General features: G+C 36.9%; 1 protein-coding gene across 2 annotated transcripts in view; it reads right to left on the bottom strand.

Moving 5' to 3' along the window:
- CLINT1 (clathrin interactor 1) overlaps nucleotides 1–23,076 on the bottom strand; it is a 40,726-nt gene that overhangs the window by 1,852 nt on the left and 15,798 nt on the right. The window contains exons 2-11 of one of the 2 annotated variants that reach the window (XR_014935455.1): nucleotides 19,037–19,141; nucleotides 18,281–18,377; nucleotides 16,738–16,846; nucleotides 15,684–15,848; nucleotides 12,343–12,517; nucleotides 7,622–7,865; nucleotides 7,017–7,089; nucleotides 4,185–4,262; nucleotides 1,042–1,680; nucleotides 388–589 (exon numbers count right to left, since the gene is read on the bottom strand). Coding sequence is in view for 1 of the 2 variants with exons in the window: in XM_015876199.2 (XP_015731685.2) it covers nucleotides 388–589; nucleotides 1,385–1,680; nucleotides 4,185–4,262; nucleotides 7,017–7,089; nucleotides 7,622–7,865; nucleotides 12,343–12,517; nucleotides 15,684–15,848; nucleotides 16,738–16,846; nucleotides 18,281–18,377; nucleotides 19,037–19,141 (1,544 nt within the window). In the remaining variant the exon portion in view is untranslated. The remainder of the gene's footprint in view (nucleotides 1–387; nucleotides 590–1,041; nucleotides 1,681–4,184; nucleotides 4,263–7,016; nucleotides 7,090–7,621; nucleotides 7,866–12,342; nucleotides 12,518–15,683; nucleotides 15,849–16,737; nucleotides 16,847–18,280; nucleotides 18,378–19,036; nucleotides 19,142–23,076) is intronic. The other variant, XM_015876199.2, reaches the window with a different exon arrangement.

Here is a 23,076-nt window from a genome sequence, read left to right as displayed (position 1 = left end):
GAACAAAGATACAATAGCCAAAATGTAGTTACTACACTCATTTCCACATTCTCTATGTGATGACTCAGAAAACACTTATAAATAAGTTTTAAGTAGCATGTACTGCTATAAAATGCTGCTCTGTGCATTTTAGAGAAGTTCAAGCAGTTCAGGAAGACTGAAATCATGATACGGCAACAGCACAAAATTTACTGTAAAGATATGCAGTTACCAGTCAATTTCTGTTTAGTTAATACCACCTGTGTCAGAAGCATTACAGAAGTTTAGGAAGACAATTATGGCTAACCATAGGAAAACAGTAATTAGCAAAATACTTCACCTCAAGGACAGTTTACTAAACACTCAGAGAAAGTGTGAAAGCAAGACAGAGCATCAACAATAACTCACTTTGTTGCTGCATCATGGTATTAAGTGATGGCTGCTGGGGTTTGGAAGGCTGCATCCCAGGTACTAAATTGTCCAAACTGATATTTACACTAGGATCTGACCAAGTTGCAGGTAGAGTTTTGCTTGCACTCTTCTGCACCTCCGTGCTTGCATTATAAAGAGAATTAGGCTTCGGCATCATAGTGTTCACGCTCTGCAGGGGCTAGGGAAAAAAAACATTTGTTGGCATACACTGGAAACAATATTACTAATAGGCTTCAGGACTAAACAGCAAGTGTTTGTATTTCCACAGAACACAAGAAAAAGCCAATGAGATTATTCTATCAACCTCAGCTCTTCCAAAACAGTGTTGCTGTTTGCTGTTCCATCATTAGAATAGATTAAAATAGTATCAAGATCACGTAACTCTATGCAGTATTACAGTGAACATCTAGAGTTGAGTTTTAACTCAGACATACTGGTTTTTAACTCGCAATATCAAGTTGACCTGTTACGGTTTCCAATATATATATATATATATATATATATATTATAATAATGGAATATTATATATATATATATATAATAAAAATGAAAAACAAAACTCAGTGACTCTGCACATAAGCAGACAGCTCTGGGTTCTGGGAAAACAGACTAGTTGTCACCTCCACATACCTGAGGCTGGAAACCCGTAACATCCAGTGGATGATGGCTTTAAGGTTTAAAATGTCATCAACCTCTTCTTCCCCAACAAAGCAGCAACACTTCATAGAACAATGGAGATCATCTAAGGGAAGACTGGCTTATAAAAAGAGGCCTTTCAAGGACTTCCAGCACCTTTTATTTTCAGGACACTTTGTCATTTTCAGACAAAATATTCTGCTGCAATGCTGGTCACAACATCTGAGCGACTAGGTATGGATTTCAAGAGTGGAATGGGTCCAGTTTCAACGTTGTGATTAAGGAGAGGCAAAAGACTGAGAAATCTCATTTAGAAACTGTACAAAAGGCAGCATACCTGCGACCTCGACATGGGTAAACCGATGCCCACAGCATTGGAGTTCATCATACAGAAATTCATACTTTGTGAAGAGGTCATGGTTGTCTGAGAGGGTCCCATCAAATCAAAAAGATCTGTAGAATTTGAAGCAGCTGGAGGCTGGCCAGAAGCCGGCTGTGAGACACTGAAGAGCTCTATAGCTGGCTGCTGTGCTGAGCTGCTGAAGAGCTCACCAGATGAAGCACTGGGACAAGGAGAAGCTTGGTTGAAGGCACTCCAGTCTCCAAAGTCTCCATTTCCACTTGTTGTTGTACCTGAGGGGAAGGGAACAGTGCAAGTGAAAGAAGGAAGAAAGGTAGAAGGCTTAAAGGATGGCACTAAACAACTGCCATATTCCATGAACTGAAACAAATGAGAGCTGATCTGTGTCCGTCCAGATTAACATCTGCAGGTAGAACCTCCATCTGGACATCATTCTCTCTCATGAATATTCCAACAATTTTAACAAGGTAGCAAAGAAAATATGAAACATCCATGCACAGAAAGAAGGATGTTCGATAACATGTCACCTGTGGATACAAGACAAACAGGGACAGATTATCTTTAGCTGAAATACAAAGATAACTCAGGGGCAGATTGGAGTCACTAGTAAAAACAACACCTAGAACTTGATTTTTTAGCTCAGCTCTTTTGCTGAGAGAACTTGTTGCCAGGATTGAGCCACTTGAAATTCTGTCACAATAGAACACAAAACCAGCTACTTCAGAATCTGCATGTATACATTCAGTCACCCTTTGTATAAGAAATGCTGAGAGGAATATATATATATAAAAAAAAAAACCTTTGTAAACAGCTTACTGGAGACTAATTATTTAAGGTGATGAGGAATGATTTCTTCCTATCCCATGAGGTGCTCATGTCAAACATACCAAGTTTTCCAGAGTTCCTTTGGCATGAACCAGAAATTCAATCTCGGATCTTAATACATCCTTCAGCAGAAGTTTTGCTGAACTCACAGGTCATCACTAAAAGTTTGCTTCATTTCAATATAGCAGGGTTTTTGCAGACAAGCATTTAAATCAAAACACAGCAATTAGCAGCAAGACAAAGAGCTGTAAAATGCCTTACAAGCTGTTTATACACAACTGCAAGGGTATCTATTTCAGAATCACAGGCTTCCAGAGACAGAAACTAGTGATCTGAGCACATCATAACCTTTGAGTGAAATGAAAGTAGATGTCATCTCCCTTAAAAACGTGTGTTTTTCTATTAACCAGAAAAGGGTTACTTCACAACAGTAATAGCAAAAGATTAAAAAAAATATAGGAGATGCTAAAAAATATAACAATGTCACTTAAGCTGCTTTCATTACTACATCATGAATCTTGTTCCACGTTTGGGCCATTGTACTGGTCAGCTTTTTGATTAGATCACTGATACACTTGTGGTATTTGAGCCAAGAGATGAGCAATGTCACTGTCACGTGAAGTGAACCAAGTTCTAACGAACAGTTAAATTATCCTTTGAATTTCTTTAGACGAGCTAATGAAGGTTCAGACACATAAAAGCTGGGGCTGATGAATCTAGTGACAGTTTCAGCTTCCAAACTACACGATGTCCAGTTCAGTAACAGACATCTACTGCAATTTTCTCTATCTGTATTCCACTGTTAGAAATCTAACAGCATGGACATTTACATGGAATGTAAAAGATTATCAACATACACCATCAGCCTTCAATTATTTTTATATTTACCAACAAATTAAAGAATATTAGGAATGTAAATCTGTTCACAAAATCTAAGTACTGCCAACAACATTAGTCCATTTCATGCACTGATGTTCATTAGCTCAGGGCCTTCTTAGAACATTTGCTTTGATCTCCCTCACAAACAGGGGCTATATTAGAATATTTCAATTAGTATTACATATTAAAAATTAAAACCTACTTTAAATATTCCTGATAGAAGAAGCACACTCAGCATTTACTTATCTCTGTTCAGATCTGTGCACTGAGCACCAATAATGGAAACGGGGGTAAAACGTACAAGGTTTTGCCCCCTTGGTAGGGCTTCAAAGATGATTAATCAAGAAGGAAAGGATTTCTAGAGGGGCTTACGCTGTTCAGGAATGATTAATCATTTTACAGGACTCCTTGTCCCTTGCATAATGGTGATTGGAATAGATTAATCACATTAATGCAGATAAAAGATTGTATCAATTTAGGCTGTATTAACACACAAATTATTTGCATAGTAGGAGGCTTTGTGTTTGCAACACAACTTCGTTTTGACTGAGAAAGCTTGTTGAAGAAATTAGAGCAGATCTTTCTTTTATCACAGGTAGATCTGCTGATCACTCCACGTTCTGGACTTACACCTACATCCTCACTCAGCTACAAGCATCACTGCTGCCCAAGTGAACTTGACAAAAACCAGCAAGTCCTTTCTTTCCCTCTGTGCTCATTTGCAGCATTGTTCTGCCTGGATAGCACTTGTTTGTTTCAGGTTTTACAAAATCACTTTCAGTTGGTTCCAAAATTAGATTTGGAGTTAAATTCTAAGTTTTAAGCATATGTTTTAAAATGAAAAGGAATATATTTGGAACCAACATTTCCCTGAAATAAAGCTTATAGGAGTTTCAGGTCCATGAGACAAGAGCTGCACTAGACAATGGATCTCCCCCTTCCACAATACCAACACTTGTGGTCCAGCATCATTTGCTTGAAATGGAAATGACTTTGAATGAGAGAAGCCACATGGCATCTCTTCCACTCTTTCTCCACTTTAACAGCATTTCAATCTGTAAATTAATCCTACCTTGTGATGATGGGAAACTTGCTGAAGCAGCAGCTGAACTAAAATCAGCAAATCCTCCAAATGGGTCAGTTGATACATCTAGAAACAGAAGGGAGACAAGTGCTGTTACAGGATCGTGCAAAGATCCATTGCAATAATTGCATGCAGAATTTATGAAAAGCCATTCTGCATTTGGCAAGATGAATTTATTGATTGTGCTACATAAGTCCACAGTGTTTTCCCTTTTCATCACCATACTATATTTATACAAGCCTGAGCAACAGCAAACTGGATTATTTCTAACTGCGCTGCAGATTTTGCCGTTGTTTTCTTAGGGTCCAATTTTTTACTACTACAACAAAATAAACTTAAACAGAATAAAAAGATCAGAAAAGATTCAGCAAGTGAGGGGTATTGCCAGCTTAGCACCTTGTGAAATTAAAACAATATATTTTTTAATATAAAAGCCAGATATTCTGACTATAAGGAAGTTAATTTATTATGCTTAGTATGAAAAATTAAATATCTCGTACTTAGTTTTTGTGTTACTTAAAGCATGAATGATTTTGTAGTGATCCTGAATTGAAATTTCAAGGACAGGGGTTTGCATTTGTGTGTTTTTTCTTGCTTTTTTTGTTTGCTCCCTTTCTGCAGCATGAACATTAAGATTTCCAAGTAGACATCTAAATTATTAACTTCTGAATGTGCCATAGTAACAATTTTTCACTGAAAAGAAAAATACAGGCAAGGTATAGAAGAGATTTTATTCTTAAACCTTCTGTTTTGATACAAAAGAAAGCTTTTTTTTTCTTTAAATTAACTGGAAATAGTTTATATCTGTCACTTATCCTTGCCATTGCTTTTAGCTAGCCATTCCACTGACCTGAGAAACCTAAGAGACTGACCTTTTTTGTTTGTCCTCAAAGATTTCACCTCTAAACAGTCCCGCCCTTAGAAGGAGCTGCAGCAGTTCAATTATTTTGCTTTTAGTGTTATGCGTACATTATATAGGTTACATCACAGCTGCTTAGCCTGCAGTGCTTAGAAACTAGCCAGGTGGGACTGGAACATCTGTGCTGCACTCTAACACCACCAGGGACAGCTTCCAACATCTGGTGCCATTTCTGAATTGTCTTATCGCTGCAAGACATTCTGCCCCATCTGCTGCTCTCAACTGGGTTAATTAAACTAGAACCATCTCCTTTTTAATAAATGGCTAGCAGTAATAAAAGGAACCATTCACTTTCTAATACATGCATACTTGTATTTCTTTTTAATGTTATTTCACTGTAGACATTGCTAAGAAAGCAACTGTTCTTCCAAGGGGAAATATCTTTTCTTGCAGGGTGTGTAACATATGGTATAAAACATGAGAACCACAGAAGGTATTGCAAGGATGGTCTATGATTTTTCAGAAATACAGCACTACTAAAACCATTTTACCACCATTTCAAAAGGGAAAAGATTCTACTAAGTTAAAAAATCCTTCACCACAAACTCTGAAGTGACATAATAAGCATTCTATACTCCGAAGCGTTTTGATGTTTACTCTGTCTACTGCAATGCACAGCCTCAATTCCTTCTTCCTCACCACGTTCTGAACTCTCTAAGAGGGACACAGGTGAGTGGTTTGAAGGTTTATAAGCAAAATGAGTAACAATACGATACTCAAATTCTTCCAGATTACATTCTAAAACAGAAAAACAAGTTCTCACGCATGTGATCCTTTCTCTGTCTCTTGCTCAACACTGGGAATGTTCCCACACCCTGTGCTGCAAGGAACAGTGGTCATAACAAGTGACCTGCTCATGAAGGACAGTGCTAATCTTCTCAACATGAGCTACCCTTAAAGATTCCCATGTGAGATCTGTCACTACAAATGATGAACCTTTTCCATCTGCCTTTCCAGGTCCGGCTGGTAATACACTTCTTCTCAATACTATTTCTAAATGCTGCTTTGGAGAAAAGAACAAAAACAATAGAGAGAGGAGAGGGGAGGGGTGGAAAAAGGGTTTGCTGCAGTGAAGAACCAAACTGATAATTAAGAATACAGACAAATATAAGCATAAAAAACAAAAAGTAAAAGCAAAAAAGGCTTCAATCTTTTTCTAGTCAAGAGGACACAGGTCATAATAACCAAGTACTGAAGCTTCAAATATTGATTAGGCGTAGTGATTGGAATCCAGGATATTAAAATTCCAGAGCTGTAGTAAAACCTATGTACATGAACACCTATGCATATGAAGTTAACTAAGTAAAGAGAATAATGCAAAATAAGTCATTCCTGATGCTAAGATGTAGATTACCATGACAGTTTCCCTCCTCTCCTATAGAATTTTGATATATATTCTATTAAATTCCTACAGAGGTATCATTTTGGTATCCTAGTGATGAAAGGAATTGAGTTGCGTAGGGTGCTCGTAATACTGCCTTTGCTCAGACATAATAATACCTAGTGTGACATATCACATGGGTTCCCACTACAGCATACCCAGAAGTGACACAATTCAAGATAGAACTGTACAGAAGTGGTTTTCACATGTGTGAATGCAGTCGAATTGATGCATATGGGGCTCCAGGCATTGGACTGCCATTTTTGGAACAAAAAACAACAAAAACCCTGTAAACACAAGGTTAGGATTGACTGATCTGGTGGCTAGTCTCTGTGCTACTTTTATTAACTCCACACAGACAACACCTTACTGCAAAAGATTCTAGGCAGCTCGAAGTTTGAGTTTTAATTTCTCAGTTTATCTACTCCTCTCTATCTTTGGAACATCCAACAAGTTTATCCTCAGAACTGGTTCATCAGAACATGCATTAAGATGATTAAACAAAAAAAAGCACACTAACCTGTTGCGACTGGCTGGCTTGCTCCATCAAACAACAGATCAACCAGGTCATTAGATGATTTGCTGCCAGAAGCCTGAAAAAGAAATACAATTAATCCTTTGTATCACTGTCACTTTTAAAGCAGAACTGGACAGATGCATCATTTGTTCAAGGGTAAGATGTCTTCCTTTATGAAAACAAGAAGAGCAACATTTGCAGAACTCCTTCTACATTGACTGGCATTAAGGGCGAAAGTTACATTTTAACTGTTCCACAGTGATTAAAAGACTACATAAAGAAGCAATTAAATTAAGATGGGACAAAAAAACTCCACTTAAACACAAGTTCCCTTAAAACAGTTTAACAGTTATCTTTCTATACATGCATATGGAAAACTGAGGTGTGGCTGATATAACTTCAGTAGAAGACAAGCTTAAGGTCAGGCTACTTCAGAAAAGAAGACAACTGTGCTCACACAAGCAATTCAAAATGACCTTGTTTAAAGTGTTATATTGCCTATCAGTAACTTACAGAAGAGCCTAAAAGCTCTTTAAGTCGTTATGTGTGAAATACTTTAGAGAAAGTTTTCCAAATTCATATTCTACTGTGCTCTTCTATTGTCTCACCTTTGCTGTAGGCTGCCCAGCATGAGATGCAGCATTCTGTTCTGGGCTTGCTTTATCACCTGTATAATGCGCTGCTGCTCCTAAGTCAATGGTTTTTGAAGGATTTGCTGAACGTTTGTGTCTGCTGGTGATAATTTCTGTAGCCTGCGTAATATGAATATGTTTGGTTGTCACAGTCTCCTCTTCATTTTTAAATTCAGCTTTGGGAGATTTGCTTCTTCTTGATTTTTCCTCATCACTGTCACTAGAAGAATAAAATTGATAAATATCATTCATGACGGACACCCCAGTTTAAACAGACACCTGGCTTAGACCACAACTGTTTTGAATACTGCAGTTCCTTGTAGCAATGGTTCATAATGAAATACTGCTACTTCCTACATTTGAGAAAGATAGTATTTAGCCCTAAGTAACACATCATAAGTATAGCACCAGCACCACACCTATAGTACACAAGAGATGAAGAGAAACATGTTATCCTGTTAAATGTTAACTGCAAGTCCAATACAGAGATCAATAGGAAACCAGTGTTTAAATCCAGTGCAGTTAATCACTTTCTGGTGGGAACTCCTCCACACTTCACATAAGAAGTCAGCAACAAAAATTTAGCTGGCAAGTCTGCTCATCCCTTACACCAAGAGCCAGCAAGCAGTGAACAAGACACAGGTACTAACTTCCAGATTTCAAAAGCACCATTCCTATGTCAATTCATTTCCCTCTCTAGACAAACAGGCTTTTATTTTCCTCAGGATGTTTGTGGAAAAACTTTTTTAGAGAAGTATACAGCGCAGTGATACTATTCATTTGCCGCAGGAAAACACATCTATCCTCAAAGTGTAAAAGAATAAAAGCATCAGCATTCGGAGTGAACACTTTTTAGATGTCAGCGTGAAATACTCTTTTATTCTTAAATTCTCTACTCTTACATTTTAAGCCTTTCACAAGCAAACTAATTTCACCTCCACTAATAGTCTTGTTGCCTGTTATCATCAAAGCAAGATTTGTACATAACACTGAAAATTACTGTAGAAAAAGCTTAAATATATTGAAAAGTATTTTGAAATAGTAATTCCCTTAGCAAGGTATTTAAAAGTGGAAAGGTTTTATATTTTAATAATGCATTAGAATACTAAAACCGTAAAATTTAAGAAATGACGTCCCTTTGTCAGTAGGAATATGACAGGAACTGAAATATACTCTGGAGGGTAGCCTTTGTTCTCTGTTAACAATAACAGGCTTTTTGGAACACATTGCATGCGTTTCATTTCCACTACACATACTACCTACACACCACTAGGGATGATGGCTCAATTCATTATCATTAGTGAGAGCAAATGCTCAGTGTACTTTTTTTTCTTTAAGAGAAAGAAGTTCTTGAAATCACAGCTACAGGCCCAGTGACTGCATTTGCCTGAGTCAACCTTAAGCAACTGAGATCTAACATCGTCACCTAAACTTATATTTCCAGCTTTAACACTGACTTGGAACAACAGACTACTGTTCTAGTATGTGATTCCTGCACATGTGCCAACTATGTACAAAATAAACACAATGGGACCACTGACCACATTCTCATTTATGACACTGAGACTTAATTCAAGCACACAAAGAAGACTGATGTTCATGTTAGCACGCTACATCATACACACCCCTCTGAGGTCTTTAAGATGAATGTTTCTTTTCAAATGTGTTGAAATATCTAAGGTCAGGATAATCACAATTAAGTCTCTTAAAGCCAGATGCAATGTCTTCACTATAGAGCCTGCCTAGCCCATGCATGCATTGTGGGTTGAGGAAGTGACTGATAATCAAAGTCCAGTCATTATAAGAAAGAGCGAGTCTTTAGTGATCCACAGCAAAATATACATGCCTAAAAGCTTCTGAAAAAAGAAATTAAACATGCATGCCAGAATGCAGGACAAACATTACAATACCCAATTTTCTGTGACAACCTGTACCATTTCAGAACTGTCTCAGGAGATCTGGTTTAAATTTTTCCCTTAACCATCACATTAACAGCAATCAAACATTACAGATTAATGGTCCCTTAAAGTGTATTTATCGTGCTCAGAATAGTAAAATAACAGTGTTTCAACTGAGAATTGCAGAATTAACTTAAAAAACAGAAGTTGCAGCTTGCACTGTACTAAATAACTAAGAGATCTAGAAAGGAAGTACATGGCTGCAACTTCCAGAAACTAAACTATGGATACATGTTCTCTTTGCCTTGAGATCTGTGTACGTTTCTGCTTTCTTTGAACAATGTTCCTTAAGGCAATAGAAATAATTACCAACATCTCGAGACCATCCGAATAGTAATCTACTACAAACGTTAACAAGAGTCACCTTTAAAAATCACTGTTCTATGCTTTCATAGCAGCACTGATGTTTTGCTTCCCTTCTATTCTGCTACCTGCAGCAACCTTTCTGAACACCGGAGAAACAAGGATAGATAAGAGTGCAAGAATTCTTATGAAAAAAAACTTAATGGCTCTTCTGTACCAATGTGTATCTGCAGGTAACTTAGAAAAACAAAGTGCACACAAGCCTAGAATCAGGGCAGCAATTCATTAGTTCTTTGGTCTTAAGTGAATAAATCAAAACTAAGAAAGAAGCAGAGTTTTTCCTACTCCCGTGGGATATTGTTTATGGTCCTCTCTAATTCCAAAGACATATATTTATGGGGAAAAAAAAACAAAAAACAACATAAGACTTCCACAACAGTACATAAAAATGCAGAGTAGGTTTCTCCATACTTAATTGTGTGAACAGCTATTTCAGTGTTATCTATTACAAACACAAGGCAGATATATCACAAGTTCAGTTCTTGGTTACTTCAAGCATTTTTTTTTCCCTTCCATGGAAAATACCAGCTTTGCAAGCAGTCAGAAAGCCAGAAGTTAGGCCAAGTACTTCTGGTGTGTATAGTGGAGGCAAAGATTGTGTCATCTGACTTGCATTAAACATTCTAAAGATGCGTAAGTCAGATTTATTCTCTGTGCTCCAAGACCTTTATTGGCTTTACAGTGCTAAAGAAAGTGATTTATAAAGCTATTAAACTCAAAACAACAGAACACTTAACAGCAGATATGCCAGATGAACAACTATCAACATTTAGTCACCCTTCCTAGTAAAATGGCACCTTAATTCCATGCTATTATTTGTAGCCTGCTACTGTATGAGCTAGAAAGTCTTTCTGGAAGCTCTTTTTTTCTTTAATAATTTGTTGAAAGGGAAAAAAAAAATAAATATGGATTTCATGAAGCCTTTACAGCAGAATGCTGTGTTGTTGAGAGTTAAGTCACATGATTATTAAAATTTCATGTTTTTATTAAGCTTAATTATTTAACTTCATACAAATACAGCATTCACTTAGTATAAAATGTATTCCAAAGTTTGTATTTATAATATCTCTAAGTACAGATGTTATTACCCATAAGTTCAATCTCCTTAGAACTGTGAGATACTGGAAGGTGCAACACTTTATATCACCACGAGTAAGAGCTCAGGAGCCATTCAGAAATAAAGCAGAAGATAAAACTACTTATTGCACATTTTCCACATGAACTATGGACTGTGAGCTGCGCAAACACCAGGACACATTGCTTTTGAAAGCACAGAAAAGCACACAGCAATGTATCATTGTTAAGTTTGGAATTGTTTACTTTTCTTCTGATCCCATCTTCTTTGTAGTCTATCGACAGCAAGTTCTAAGAGAAAACTCAGATGCGTGCAACGAATACCAGTTGAATGATTTATTCATGTCCTAGCAAGGAAGGCCATGCTGCCTTTGTCTTGGAAATGCTGCCATTATTTTCTTTTTCCTATGAAATTGCTCTAGTTTCATGATAGATTTTCATAGAAATCTATGAAATTCATAGATTTCATAACGTATACACATGCACACACAAATGTACATCTACATGTATAAACTATACTAAATGTGTGCGTATGTTTGTGTGGATGTCTTTGAGCATCTTCCTGTAAGAAATGCTCATCAGATCTCAGTGCAAATTTCAATTTTAAGCTGTTTCCCAAAAAGGTATGATTTCAGTACACTTAAACACTTCCTCTTCAGCAATTTCAAACTCTTAAGTATGAATTTGATCTCCAGATAATAAAATTGGACGCACATGTTGAAAAGCGATGTTTTTAAAGATCTTTCTACTGGCAAAGCAGAATGAGGTTTTCTTCCTTACTTCAAAATAAGTAGTTGCCAAACAAAATACAGGTTTCTTGAGAAAGTTCAATAGTTGTTTTTTTTTAACATACAGAAGTTCTGTACTATGTCCTTACTCAGATGAGCACAGTGAAGCTGCATGGTGTCAAGATAGACTAAAGTGATTTTGTATCTCCCTCTTCTTTAGCACTTCAGCATTTGGCGTAGCTGTAGCATTAAACAGCAGCTTCAGGTACACTGGGCACAAGGAATACCACTGAAATGCTGAGACGAGCAAAAGCTCAGGAACTTCAGCCAAAATCCCTGCACTGCCAGCAGCCATCTAAGCTAGGGGCTATAGTGGAAGGCAGCCAAAGGCATTTAACTATGAACAGAGTTACATTATTCCCTGAGGCTAAGCTCCACAAGGGAAGCAGGTATTGACCCTAAACACATTTCCACACAAAGAATGGCAGCAGATCGCAACTAATAATCAGTAGTGTCAGAGAGCTTTGTAACAGCAATTTTACAGGATAAATCCATGTTAAAATAGCTCTAGTACCTGCATCGTTCTGGAGAGTCCTCTCTGTCTTTCCTTCGGAACTTGCTGATGGTGTCATCGATTGTGCTTCCAATTTTGTCGCTTAGCTCACCTAACTTATCACTGAATGGGAATGAAGACTTTTTATCCCAGTCTTCATCCCACTTTGACTTGGGCTCAGGATCATATCTTTCACCTGTGTAAGGCATTAAGACAAAAAATACTAAATATAACAGCAAATGAATGCCTGTGGTCTCTTTCAAATTGTTCTCAAGTTTCTCCCCCCTGTGTACATAAACCTTACACATTTTCAAAGCAAACTGAAAGCTCCTGTAATGCTGAATTAACACTTCTACAGCAAGGCACAGCATGTAGTACACATCATTAAGTGGCAGAAATGCAGAATCAAAGACTTTTGTTTACAACATCCACACAATCTTAACATACTACGTGGCACATCAGGATACTATTGGATTCTGCTGAAGAACCCCAAGCGGTACAACCAACCCTGTCTGCATAAGCAGCTTATTGGAAATGGGACATGCTAGTTCTATAGCAGTCACTTAATGCAAGACGTTTCATCCCGAGCCAACCCGTGTGTTCACAGAGGTAAATCAAAGGTTTTGATACACTGAAATTCAAGAACAGATAAAAGCATTGTACCATAATATTGAAAGACAAGAGTGAAATGCACAGTAACTTTGTTCTTTCTTTTCTATGTTCATCATTTAAATAAAATCTCCTTTCAAAAAGATGAAAAAGAGGCTGTAAAGCAACTCGCCTTTTCTTCAGCCATGGAGTACCTTGGTCTTTACAGAACACTTAGAAAATTTATCTCTTCCTATTCAAGTAATTGAGACCCCCATAGTGAGAGCCTAAAGACAGCTGACAGTTTTACCTGACATCAGTTCATCTGATTAAGAAAATTTTGAACCTAAGCCTAGACTTAAACACACCTGGACAAACCAAGTTTAAATTACAAGAAAAAAGAGCACGTAAAGTGTAACAAAGACTTAACCTACCAGAACCACAGCGTGCTTTGTTAGCTAGTGTATATGGAACAATCCAGTATAGCTCAGTTTCTAGACAAAACTTTTAAACATCAGCATTTTTTATTTGGAACCATCACACATGGAAAAAGGGTTGATTTTTTTATACTATTGAAAAACATGTATTTCACTGCTACAGATAAGTAAGACTGAAAAGAAGAAAGGAAGAATGGTGAAAAATTCATTACTTCAGGTTAACATATAAATTAAATTGTAGCTCGGGTAATATTCAAGACGTATTCAATTAAGCCATTTTTAATAAAAAGAAAATGATGGATTTAAGCTCTACAAGGTGTAGTAGAATTTGAGATCTACCTGCCCAATAACATGATATAACAGGGAATACATTTTTCTCACCAAGGAAATAAATGCACGTCTCCAATCATATTTTGTTTAGATCCACAGAGGACAGACAAATTTGTTGAGAGCCTGATAGAAATCAAACCAGATACTCAGTGGGATCTCTACTACCAAAGAAGGAAAAATTGTAAGAAACAGCAGTACTACGGTTAAATTTTGCGAGAGAGTAAAAAGGCTTTATTTCAGCTTATGTCAGGCTCCCAAGCATTTTAAAGTAGGTTCCATTAAAAGATTTCCTTCTGCAATAGGAATTTTAAAATAAAGATAAAAGAACTTAGAACTCAGCATTTTCAGGACAAAAAGTACTAACAAGAACTGTGAAAATACAAGCATTTTCTATTTAGGTAACTAGATCTTTTTTAGGTTAAAAGTCTGACCTGGGAAAGAAAACTTGTTTTGTACAGCTAGGAAGATTAAGGACTATACTCAAATGAGAGTAAAATTAAAAATCCTGGACCATAGAAATGGAATACATGATAAAAGGAGACAGTCCTTTAAACTCAAAAACTTGAATGATATCTTAAGAATATATGGGGGGAAAAAAAAAAAAGTCTTCTTCCCAGCATACATAGATGGATCACGACTCGGTTCAGAGCAAGTCAAAAGAAAAGCACAGGGAGAATAGACAGAGGAGCACGTACTTGAAGTACAGATGCAGTGACTCATAAGTATTCCTTAAAGAGAGAACCAGCAGAGTTCCAAGCTAGTAGCAACAGCCTGTAAGAATATAATAAAGTCATTCTGCCAGGGAGCTTTCCATCTACTCTGCATATGAGGAAAAGGGAGAACAGAGGAACACGGGGAAGTAACGTGTCAAAAATAGTTGAGCACAAGTAAAGAGGATGGGAAAAGAAAAATGCAAAGCACTATAGAGTAGCAGTTGAAGTATAGGTCATGTACATCTCCTTCTCATATCATATACCAAACCCTTCTCTCAAAGAAGTCACTGAGTTTAGCAAACCAAAGGTTTGTATCATTGTGACATGGGGACTCATCCCTTAATAAAAGAACCCAAGAATCTACCCGTGCAAAAGAAAATAAGATAAACATTTTAAGACCGAAAGCTAAATAATGAATGACATGCTAGAAAGCATCATACATAAAAATCAAGTTCAAGCTCAGATCCCTGCTATGCATTATGGCAAGGACTGGGGAGCAAGAAGGAAGCTGCACACTTGGACTACGTATGAAAACACACTGTACCAGTTGTGTGCCTCTATCTGATCGAGGTTTTCAGGCAGAAGAGTGTACTCTCTAAACAAAAACAAGTAGATGGTATTTCATCTTCCACAGCCAAAATCCTATATAAGCTTAATAGGTCTACATAAAGCATTTTGTGTCTTACCTGTGGGAGTCTTCCCCTGAAAAGCACATGGGACCAACACTACTAATCAAACGTTTTAAAAACACGGAGACAGGGACTTGATAAACTCCTGATATATGAGTTTTAAAGTATACATAATGCACTGTCCTGAAAGCCCTAATTCCAGTTAAACAATGGCTCTAAAGCAGGTTAGCAGAAAGTAAGTAAAACAGTATTCTTGTCCTATGGGAGACAGAAAGCATCACTTCTTTAATTACAGTAAGAATAAGAAACTCTGACTTCCCTACTGCTACAGCAGCATTCATTTCTCACTGCGACTCCACCTAAAGGTGAAAACAAAATAGCTAAGTTTTGGCTAAGCCAGTGCATCAAGGCCGCTTATAAGTTTTTTGTTAACTTATTAACATGAAAACTTGCTAAAAAACCTGAAGAATCTGCCAATGAAAAACAGGCTTTTAAAGTAATTAATTTAATTATGTGTGGGGAAAAGAATTACAAAGGAAAAAAACAACTAAAAGAGCATCTTAGAAGTTTCTTAGTAATTATCTGAGATTTTTCCCTGCATATCTAAGGCAAGTTAAAAGTCTAGATTGTCAACTCTTGACCAGCAAAGCCTCGTTAGTACTTACTATATCGGAACCCTCCTACACTGTCCGAAGAAACACCAATGTATTTGTCTTTGTTCTTCTTTGCTTTCTTCCTTTCTTCCCGAAGTCGATCATCATCTTGTGCAAATTCAACCATTTCTTTTACCTTCTGGCGTATATTAATACCCTGGTCCTTGCCATTTTCATCTATGTAGGTAATGCAGGAAAGGGAGTGTGAAAGAAAGGGGGGAGGAATGAGAAAAGAAAATAAATCAGAGGCATTAAAAGTGAATTTCACAAAATAAAAAGAAAATTTAAATTATGAATAAAGTAATTGAAGTGAAAGGATACCAAGGTCTGCTGCTTGTGTTTTAAGGGGAACAAATATCATTTCAACACAAATGTTCAGCCTTACTTAAATAACAGTTCACTGAACAGTGTGTTTAGAAAACGTTTAACTGCTACCAAAACATTGAAAAGATCAGTAATGACAAATAGAAATTATATTTTCCACAAAATATTTTAACCCTCCAGAACATAAGCCTTTTTGCTCAATCTTTTTGGTACACTTCTTGCAACTTTAATTGCAAGAACTCACTCTTATTGCAAAACTCAATTTTTGAAAAAGTGCTTTCAGTTGGGATGTACTACAAGCTAAATATGCTCCTTTCCCAGCCTTTTTCACATTCAAAACACACACTGGCCTTGCTGCCTTTGCACTGTAAATATTATTTGGTGGGAGGAAAAAGCCCTAGCTTCAAACAGATGTGTGTGTTTTGGAGCTCTAACCTTTTCTTCCCATATGATTAAAGCTATTCCTTTACGGACACCACAGGGGACCAGTCTCTAGTGCATATTTTAATAAAAACCCGAACACTCATGTTGTGTTGGTTCTGTTGTTATTAGCCAGTCTTTTCTGCAAGTTCTTGTCTTCACTAATTAATACTCTAGGGTCCCACGTCTTGGATTCTGCACTCTTCACACAACTGGCAACAGTCACATTCTAATTAGACTGGGGAAGCTTCTAAGCTGGTTCAGGTGACTGACAACTCCAACTACTGTTTTAATTTGCTTATAAGATTTTTCTATTGCTCACCTACAAAGTGGTAATTTTCCAGGGATCGCAAATCATAAATGTGTTCTCTGGCACTTGTAACAACACGCTCTGATCCATTCCTTATGAGGTAAGCTAGGAGCAGCAAAGACTATAAAAATACAAAGCACCTTATGATTGCATGAACAAAAGCTCATTCTTAAAAAAAACAAAACATAATTGAAATCCAAACCTGCCCCCACCAAAACTATAAAGTAATAAGATTTTTCCCTTTTATATAACTGATTATCATATATGTTCACCTACAGAGAAAAAACAAAAGCAAAAAGCCAAGGTCCATCTTTTCCACAGCCCTTCCCCCAAAAACACACCATTCACTCTTCAGGTTATCAAAACTGCATCAATTAAACTATAACTTATTGTCACCAAATCACAAGTAATTGCCTTCACTGCTTCTTTTAAAATACACAAAGAAATTTAAGAGAAAAAAAGTAACCCTGCAAAACGAAACAGGTTTTTTTTTACTTCTCAATCACAGCTTCCAATAGTTTTCATTGAAAAGTAACTCCTACAGAAATGTAAGAAGCCGAATGCTGGAAGCAGGGGGTATTCAAAACTGCATTTCAGGGCAAATCTGAGCAAGTTATGAAATAAATGAAGTTTATGAATTACTTTAATTGCAGTTTTTTAAGTTTAGGATTTCCATCTGGGGAAAAACACCACCACCTTGAAGTAGTGCCTTTAACAGCTAAAAAATATCATCATATTTCAGCCTATATCCAAACCTGATAAGCAATTCCAAGCAGTCTTTATAACATTAAGTAGTTATGTGTGATAGCATTAAATATTAATTTATATTGTACTTCAGGGAAAACAATTACTATGAATACAAAACATCAAGCACCTGTGAAAAGCACAAACCATGCCTTAGAATTAATTGTCTTGTTCCAACCCAGGCATCAACAAAGTATAAGCTAGTTTAATATATCAGTTCTAAAAAAATGAGGTTATATTTGCATAATTCAGTGAACACTGAACACCACTTTAAGTGCAGCATGATATTCTTCAGCAAAAAGTTTCCGTACCAAACTAATTAGCCAAAGACAAGAAAAATGCAAATGATTTTCAGTTCTGTTTCCAAAATGCAAGTAGGGCATACCCTGATACAACAAGATCTGTAACAAAACTTACTCCACTCAAAGCAAAACCACAATTTACAGCTATTTTTTAATTCCTTTAAGAACACTGTCTTGATAGCATAATAATTTATCATCTGCTTCTCTCGTAGCACAGTAACAATTCCTTTGGTTAGATTAAAAATGTGAATACTACTCCAATACTTGAACATCAAAATGCACAATTACAATATTACACATTAAGTAGCTTTTCTTAAAGCAGATATTTACTTTTTCTTTGAAAGACACCTTTGATTGCAATAGTAGAATTATTAAACAGAGTTAGTAAAGAAATATGTTGCTAGCAGAGTAAGTGATATCTAAACAAGACACTAAATCACAATGTTACACTTAAATCCTTTGTAAACCAAAGAAAATCCTGCATACTTCTAGCTCATGTTAACACACACCTTATAAACTCTCCTCCAGTTCTTTTTATTGTCTTTCAGCATGCGAGTCCAAAGCATGTTCATAAGTTCTGGAAACTGTTCATACATAAACGTTGCCCTAAAAAATTAGACAAAAGGAGTACAAGAAATTTTATTCTCAGCGGCTTGCAATAATAGCTTGTTACATCTCAGCACTGACAGTAGATGGCAGGCTTGATCTAAACCCATCTGAGTTTGACAGCGTTACAAGGGAAAAAGCTATCACTGTTTCTTAGTCATACAGAAGTAATTTACATTGTAGGACTACAAAAGAAAAAATAAATCTACAAATCTAAGGCAGTAGAAGAATGTATTTCATAAGGAAAAAAATACCCTAATAACCACTGCAACACGTCAAACACGTAACTTCCAAAGTGATTTTGGCAGAAAACAGTTCAAAAAGAAGAATTTGACCAGAATGCGACTTTCTAAATAGAAAGTCACAGAAAATCCCTTTGAAAATAGACACTCCAAAAAAGTCAGACCCACTGAACACATTCTGAGGTTACATATGTAAAATCCAGAGTTTCAGAAATCATTTGTCTGTTTTCTGCCAGACAGTTTCCAATACATTGTAAGATTACGCAATTTTAAAAGATTGTGCTTAAGAAAAGAGGAATTTATTTACATCATCCTTTCAGCATTATCAGTCAGCACACCAGAGTTGATTTAACAGCAGATTTCACATTCTGCTATAAAATGCACCTTTCTTCATCACTGACTCAAATTATCACTTACTTGGCAATCTCTCCCATGAGTTGCCCTGAAGGTCCCCATGGATCATCATTGGTTGCTTCTCGAACCTTAGACTCTATTTCTGAATAATTCATAACCACATTGGTGCTGTAAAGGAAAAAAAAAAAAAAAGAAAAATTAACACACACAAAGATTACCATCAAAACTGAGAAACACATGAAAACTTAATAATGATACTAGTGGGTACCTTAATGAGATACCTCTACAGGGTGGGGAAAAAACATCTTCAGTGCAGGAGTTATCCTGAGGACACCATACAACACATTTATGTTGTCTTTAAGGTTTTACTATTCCATTAGTCTTCAAGAATATAGATGAGAAACTACGGATTACATTAGAGCTGGATTCAGCCCAGTAAAAATGGCTTTTTGGTCAAATTAAAAACCAAACTGAACTACTATAATCAAAGGTGAGAGCTTCCTGGACTAGATATGATTTGCTCAGAGCTCTGTACTATGTGTTTATACACAAGAAGCTTTACAACTCAATCAGCAGCAGGTTTTATGAATGATGAGTGCTATGAGAAACTCAGGAATATCAACAGCAAACAAATGTTGGTAAACAAAAATCCAAGAACCCAACCCCAAAACAACACTCCAATGGAAGACCACAGTAGGGGTGAGATTCATTAGAGGGTTTGTTTTCCACCTAAAATTTATTCAAGGGAAAACAAAAAAGAAATGCTTTTTTTACTATTAAAGCAATGCAAAGATTACAAGGAATTCAAGCAACCTCTATGGGAGTTCATAGAAAAATGTAACTTGGAAAAAAACCATATTTTTCCCTGTACCATCTATACTAGAATTGTTGATAACTGCTTTCCAAAAGGAAACCTAATGGCCTGTTGTCCTTGCATTCTTTGCAGCACATCCAAACTAACGTACAAGTTACACGTGTACACAAATTGGAGAGAAGTTTGAAAATGGAGTTTTGGCTGTTGGCTTCAGAAACCAATCCTGCAAGACATCTCCAACGTGCACATCATCCAGTAACACAAATTAGTTGAATTGTAAAAGGGATTAAGTGATACTGTAATGCAATGTTGAGGTTGGGGTTCATTACTTAACACCCCCACCACCACCACCAAACTTGAAAGGACTGGGAGAAAAATCAAGATACTTAGTAGTTATCGCTCTGTCCATGTAGGAGTTAGAACATTCAGTTTTACTTGGCATAAATCTTGGGACAGGGAGTAGAAACAAGAATGAGATCCCCTTAAGTCCAAAAGGGCACACAGAAGGTAATTGTTAAAACAGAAGAAGATTCCTGAACTTAAGCTTGGATTCTCAGCATGAGAATTCCTGCTGTCATAGTCTGATGGGTGATTTTATTCAACTTTGTGTCTAAAGAGAACGTAAGTTACATGACTGAATAAATAATCAGCAAGCTCACAGAATCCATCTATATTAACTTACAATGCACCTCGAGCTCCTGTTTTTTTGACATTTTTCTTTGCCATACATACAAATGCAAACTAATACAACTTCTATTTCCCAGACGCACAGAACTTAAAAGAAAAACAAACCCAAAACAAACAAGAAAGCCACAAAAAGCAAAGCTAGAGGCTCCAGAGCTGGGCTGCTTTCAGCACACTAGTTCCCTTGTCCTGAGCAAGGCAAGCCAGGGAGCTGAATGGAAAGGTTCTGCTCGTTTTTATAACCCTCCTTAAGCACTTGTTTGAGATGTGATGAGGAGAATGGGGGTGGGTGGGAGAGCATAAAGTTAAGCATTTCCTTCATTTGTTAGAGAAAAACGCTCAAGATAGGAAAAAATGCATGAAAAGATGCAAACTAACTGTAAATTAATGGCAGCACAAGGTATGGAAGAGCACTGAGGGTGAATAAAAAGAGAACCAGGGGAACCTAGATAACAATAAAAAAGGGTGCACTTAAAACTGACTAAACTGGGGGGAAAAGCTCTATTTCTAAAACAGTCCTGCAGTGGAGTTATTGTTCAGAGCAATGAGGAGAAATAGCTTTGATAAACGTCAAGAGGAGATGTAATGGCACAGAGAGTCCCAAAACAAAGTAACTTTAAGCCACATTTAATTCGGCAACAAATGTAAGCTTCAAAAATAATAATAATAATAAAAAGTTGTGTAGTTTGGCATGGCTCCAGGTCGCTTAAAAATAACCACTTCTAAAAAGGTGGAAATACAGTTTTATTCTTCCTTTCCCATGTTTTCTATGGCCCTCGTTCCATGCCCTACCCATGATTCCTGTGACCTCTGCAACAACAACAAAAATAATTTACATCCAGATGTGAAGGGAAAAAGTGACTGGCTTGATTGCCGAGACTTCCTGTGATTGATATAAATTTAATATCCGAGGCCACTCTCCGACACCAGGGGGGGCTCTGTGATTAGTTTATACTGGGCGGCTTCCAGGGAAGTGGTGCTGGATCCCATGGACACACACAGCCGGATCTGCAAACAAATGGATGTCCATCGATCGGGGCTGACAGAGCATCGCAGGGCAGCCAGTGTTCAACACAACCTGCAGGAGCACGTTTGGATTTACACACAGGTGTTAATTGAAGCCCTGCACAACTGGAATCCTGCAACAAGCACCTTTACAGGAACTTTGAACATGAACAACACTGGATATATGAAGTATATTCCAGAAGTTACATAAATATATACTCAAAATAAATAGATGGCTTGACATCAACACTACAAACTGTTGCATTCCTTTCTGGTTGCGTGCTACAGTTTAAAGCATCTTATAGGCTGCATCGCTGCATCTTAATACACTCAGACTGAACAGATATATCACTGATTAAACATCCCAAAAATACGTTGCCTGAGTTTTTGCCTTCAGTATCTCAACATTTCAGAGTTCCAGATGCCACGTGAACCTCGCACATTATATTCAATGCTCAGGTAGCATTAGTCCTTAACACACCGCAATCTTTAAATAGTATTTGCATAGGAAATTTGTAATAGAGAAAACAAGTGCTATAAGAAGGTACTTATAGAATTCTTTCATGACACTTGGTATATACCACCATTTAGAATGAAACTTGCTTTAATACATATTAAGAAATCACAAAGACTAACAGATCTCAAACTTAAAAGCTCTGACTATGCCCTGGGGCACGAGTCACACTGCTCCATTAAAGCACCATTAGGATTAGAGTTGCTACTGATGTGGGTGGTGTCACCGAGGACACAAGCACCATTCTGGACATAAGATCCACAGAAGATTTGTGAAATGCCATGTCTAATCTTGTGAAAACTAAAATAAACAGAAGTCACAGAGAGGGTATATTACAACAGTTCCTTTATAGTGATGATAAAGGTATTGGATTGGACAGGGTGAGCCTAATTAGAAACACTTCTCAAACCTCTGGGAAGCTGCCCACTGTGCTGAGGGAGCCAGCAGCAGGAATGAAAAACCTGGTTACATAGTTAGTTTTTTTTTTCCCAATGTATATTTCAAACCAATTACAATATCACGTATACATGGAACTCCTATGTGCATAATATTATGCCTTTAACTATTACTCCAAGGACATCACTGGATTATGCACCTTCTGTTTTCCTTTTTTTAATTTTACAACTGGGAACACTAAAATACTAAAAGCTGAGATGAGAAACTTTCTACATTTTACCACCATTAACAGTTTCCAATGAGACTATTCTGAAAATATCTGTTTAAAGACAAAATGTGAGGGGGAAAAAAGTAATGTATTACACACATGACTATCATACATACAGTTGAAACATCACTGCTATGCAAACAAATAGCAATACTAAAGGAAGTATGTTTTGTAAAGAAAATGCCTCTCATAGGGAAGGATCTGCATGAATACAAGGCAGCATAAGCTGCATAAGATGGTATTGTACAGTACTGTAGTATGTTGTACAGTAACAAAGTCCTACAAGAAAGCAATACTTTAACCTTGTGTTATTCCAATAGTAAAACAAACATCACATAATGTTACCTTCTAAGTAACTAGGTGGTTAGCAGCATTATCCTTATAATTGGCAGCCTGATACAGTAACGCTTTAATCTCATTAT

The sequence above is a fragment of the Coturnix japonica genome, chromosome 18 (assembly GCF_054131305.1).
Source record: "Coturnix japonica strain WE chromosome 18, WE-NBRP24, whole genome shotgun sequence".
NCBI lineage: Eukaryota > Metazoa > Chordata > Aves > Galliformes > Phasianidae > Coturnix > Coturnix japonica.
Note: the sequence above shows the minus strand (reverse complement) of the source record. Positions and strands in the feature narration are given on the sequence as shown.